Genomic DNA, 4,152 nt, shown 5'->3' with positions numbered 1-4,152 from the left:
ATCAGCTTTTTAGTTGCTTTTATGCAATCTGTTCTGTAATGTGTAGTAGTAATTGTAAAGTTTGTACACCGTTTATTGCAACTATTATAGTACCATTCTATATAAAGTTTGCTATTAAATTAATAACTATTAAATCTTATATTATAAGCCTCATATTGTATTTTAAATTATCCCAGTACATTAAAAACATGTTGCGTAGTTGTTATGTAGTGATTCAATGTATTATTTTCAAATACAGTAGAGCGTCGTTTATCCGAATCAATTGGGGACTGGGGTGGTTCGGATAACTTATTTTTCGGATAACGAATCATGTACGAAAAAATATATTTATGCCATGTTGAAATTTCTCTCCGTTGCGTGTCGCTTCGCGTTGAATTTTCGTCGATGTTAAGCCTAACGAAGACTATTGTATTGTTAAAAATTATTTTTTTATTTTGTACAAACAAAATAAATATAGTAGACTCCCTATAACTCTGAGAAACATTCCTCATTATACGAATTTTGCGTTGTAGGAATCCTTAAATACGTGAGCCAATCACAGCCCGACACGTGTGAAGTTTACGGACTACGGCTGTTTGAAAGGTTTTCTTCCATAAAATTAATCGATTCTAGACTAATTCNTACAGTATGCAGTCTAGAACGATTTGATTATTTTTTTATTTTGTACAAACAAAATAAATTTATTGAAAAATATAAAAACAATAAAAAATTATACTTCATATGTTAATTTAGTATCAAAAACGTAAAATATTTGAGTAGCCCGAGAAATAGCCGAAGATTGCAGCGCCACAGCACCAGCGAAAATTTAAATTTGCCGACTGGAATGCTTTCGGATAACGGACGTTTCGGATAACCAGCTTTCGGATAAACGACGCTCTACTGTATATAAATTCATCGTAAAAAATTGCAATAAGCTACGAGCAAAAAATGACGAATAATGAAAACATTCTTGTAAATATAATTCAAGAATAATGCAAAACATCAAAACTAGTAGAAGTGATAAACCACGAGAAAACTGTAAGGTTATTTATAATAATAATAATCAATATTTCCGTACAGTATTTATTGAATTAAATGCAATATATTTTGTTATACATTGAAAAAATTTAGCATTTAAAAAGTGTTTTGAAAAAGTTGGTATATAAATATTATATATTTATTATTATTCAAACGTAGGGAAAATTAATTCATTTTTTTAAATTTAAAATTATAATTTTTAAATTATTTATTTATTTTTCGAAAGTATGAAAAAGACATACAGACATTTAGAAATACAATAGAACTTCGATTATTCGAAAGTCAGTCATCCGAAACGTCAATCATCCGAAAGAATTCCAGTCGGTAAATTTAAATTTTCGCCAGTGCTGTGGCGCTGCAATCTTTGGCTATGTCTTGGGCTATTCAAATATTTTACGTTTTTGATACTAAATTAACTTCTGAAGTATAATTTTTTCTTGTTTTTATATTTTTCAATATATTTATTTTGTTCGTACAAAATAAAGAAATAATTTTTAACAATACAATAGTCTTCGTTAGGCTTAACATCGAGGAAAATTCAACGCGAAGCGACACGCAACGGAGAAAAATGTCAAGATAAGATAAATTAATATATTTTTTCGTACATAATCGGTTATCGAAACATCGATCTTCCGAACAACCCCAGTCCCCAATTGATTCGGATAATCGACGCTCTACTGTAATATTTTTATTTAAAAAAAAAAAAACGTAATGTTACTAATGTAAAAATTACAAAAACTGAAAACGTATTATTAATATCGCATATTAATAATACGTTTTCAGTTTTTGTAATTTTTATATTATTAATATCGCATATTAATAATATAATAAAATATATAATTAAAACAAAAATAAAATTTCTATAAATTAATACGACTTTATTCATTATTTATTTATTTTTAAAATATGAAATGTTATTACTTACACTAGATGGCGTTAAACATTTTCTTTTCCCGGTTTTAAAATGAGAATTGGAGATGGTTTATGTCGGTATGGATTTTTGCAAAAATTACACCATTTAAGGAGAAATTTTTTATCTATTTTGAATTATAGATTATCGTCCAATTTATATATTGTTAAAGTAAGTATTATATTTATTAAATGTACTTATGTACTTTAAAAGTCTTGGACAGTATTAGGCCTAATTTGAGCATAGTGTCGTCTGCTTCACTTTAAAATTGTGATCTGATTAAATAATCGTGAAGTATTTACTTCAATAAGTTATTGATAACGTTAAAATACAATATATAGATGTAGAGTATGTTTAAAATAGACTTATACATTTTTATTTTATAAAAGTGAAGAATTTTTACCATTGTATTATCTTTTTCAATTATAGAAATATAGTTTTCAACAGATTTGTGCCTTTAAGTCAACATGTGGGAGAAGTGCTTCTTTTTGCTTGACAAATGCAAGAAATTTATATTGTTTTCAAAAATATTGTCAGACGTTTGCTGCACATATTCCTGGCCATGTTCCTAGCACCTCAGCTACTGATCTGTTTAAATTTGTCCAATTGGATATTTTAAAGATTTATGAAGATATTAGAAAAGTATGTTACAGCATGATTTTTGTGCAGGGTAATCTTTTTAAAAATTTTAAATATATTTTTTTAAACAATATTTAATTATAATTTTACTAATAATTTATGAATAAAATATTATTTTTAATAATAGTTTCATGAAACATGTAATTATTTTATCTTGTTTTTAGGAATTAGAAACTTCAACTAAAGAACTTAAAGAAGTAACAACATATTACTTTGATGGAAGTGGAAAAGCATTTCGTCCTTTAATTGCAGTTATTATGGCAAAAGCATTAAATTATCATGTATTAAATTCAAACAGGTAATTTCAATTAAAAAATATATGTTTATTTATTAAAATACAAAAATGTTGTTTAAGAAAATTTTACATATTTGTAAAACATTGAAAATAGATTTCGATATATAAAATATTTAAGAAAAAAGAAAAAAGTGTAATATTACTACATTCTTTTTTATAATTACAAAAAAATGCAACATGTATAATTTTTTTTCTTTGACAATCCTTTGCACCCTTTTAATGAGATCTTGCTTTCATTTAAAAAATGTTTAAAGTTGCTAAACAATTTAAAAAAAATTTTTAATAATTTTATTTTTATTTAAAAAAATCCATAATAGACTTTTATATATTTCACACCAACATTAATCCAGTTAACATTAATTTTCTTATTTCTATATATTTCCATCATAACCACTGCATATTTGAATTAAAATTTCAGATAAGCAGCAGTTATTTGAAATTTCTTTATTCTATGTTTATTTGAATGTAATTCTATTTGAACTCAGCTGTTTAACTGTCTAGAAAAACCATTCTAATTTCAAAGATCCCTGCCTGAAGACATGTGGAAAATATTTGCACTTTTGTGTGATATTGTAAAAAATGTATTTAAAACATATTAGTTTAACATCAGAAGACAGTAATGCTTTCTTAAAGAATTACTGTCTTCTCAATACTTCATGATATTTTGATTTGTACAAATATGATTTTTTAAATAAATCATAAATTTTGACACACCCACCTTTGCACCTTTTTCATTCCAAAAGTACTGAAGATATATTAATTTTGTTAATGTAGTTAAATATAAAGTCACATATAGGGAATTAGATGGGATCTTTTATGACCTTGAAAATGATTTTCAAGGTCAGTCCAATTACATTAACAAAACTAATATACAGTAGAGTGTCGATTATCCGAAAGTCAATCATCTGAAACGTCAATTATCCGAAAGAATTCCAGTTGGCAAATTTAAATTTTTGCCAGTGCTGTGGCGCTTCAATCTTTGGCTACATCTTGGGCTACTCAAATATTTTATGTTTTTGATACTAAATTAACATCTGAAGTATAATTTTTTATTGTTTTTATATTTTTCAATATATTTTTTTGTTTGTACAAAATAAAAAAATAACTTTTAACGATACAATAGTCTTTGTTAGGCTTAACATCGACGAAAATTCAACGCGAAGCAACACGCAACAGAGAAAAATTTCAACATCGGATACGTTAAACTATTTTTTCGTACGTAAATCAGTTATCCGAAATATCAGTTATCCGGACAACCCCAGTCCCCAATTGATTCGGAAAATCGACGCTC

At 26.3% G+C, this 4,152-nt stretch overlaps 1 protein-coding gene across 1 annotated transcript in view; it reads left to right on the top strand.

The window, feature by feature from the left end:
- The first annotated feature begins 976 nt into the window (after positions 1–976).
- The window catches only part of LOC111615600 (decaprenyl-diphosphate synthase subunit 1-like), a 36,363-nt gene continuing 33,187 nt past the window's right edge, over positions 977–4,152 (top strand). The window contains exons 1-4 of the mRNA XM_023357007.1: positions 977–1,017; positions 1,948–2,098; positions 2,357–2,569; positions 2,731–2,864. Coding sequence (XP_023212775.1) covers positions 1,982–2,098; positions 2,357–2,569; positions 2,731–2,864 — 464 coding nt within the window. The 5' untranslated portion in view covers positions 977–1,017; positions 1,948–1,981. The remainder of the gene's footprint in view (positions 1,018–1,947; positions 2,099–2,356; positions 2,570–2,730; positions 2,865–4,152) is intronic.

Source organism: Centruroides sculpturatus, unplaced genomic scaffold (genome assembly GCF_000671375.1).
Source record: "Centruroides sculpturatus isolate CEXI.00-Female unplaced genomic scaffold, Cexi_2.0 scaffold19, whole genome shotgun sequence".
Lineage (NCBI taxonomy): Eukaryota > Metazoa > Arthropoda > Arachnida > Scorpiones > Buthidae > Centruroides > Centruroides sculpturatus.
The sequence above is the reverse complement of the archived record's forward strand: the minus strand, read 5'-3'. Positions and strand labels throughout refer to the sequence as shown.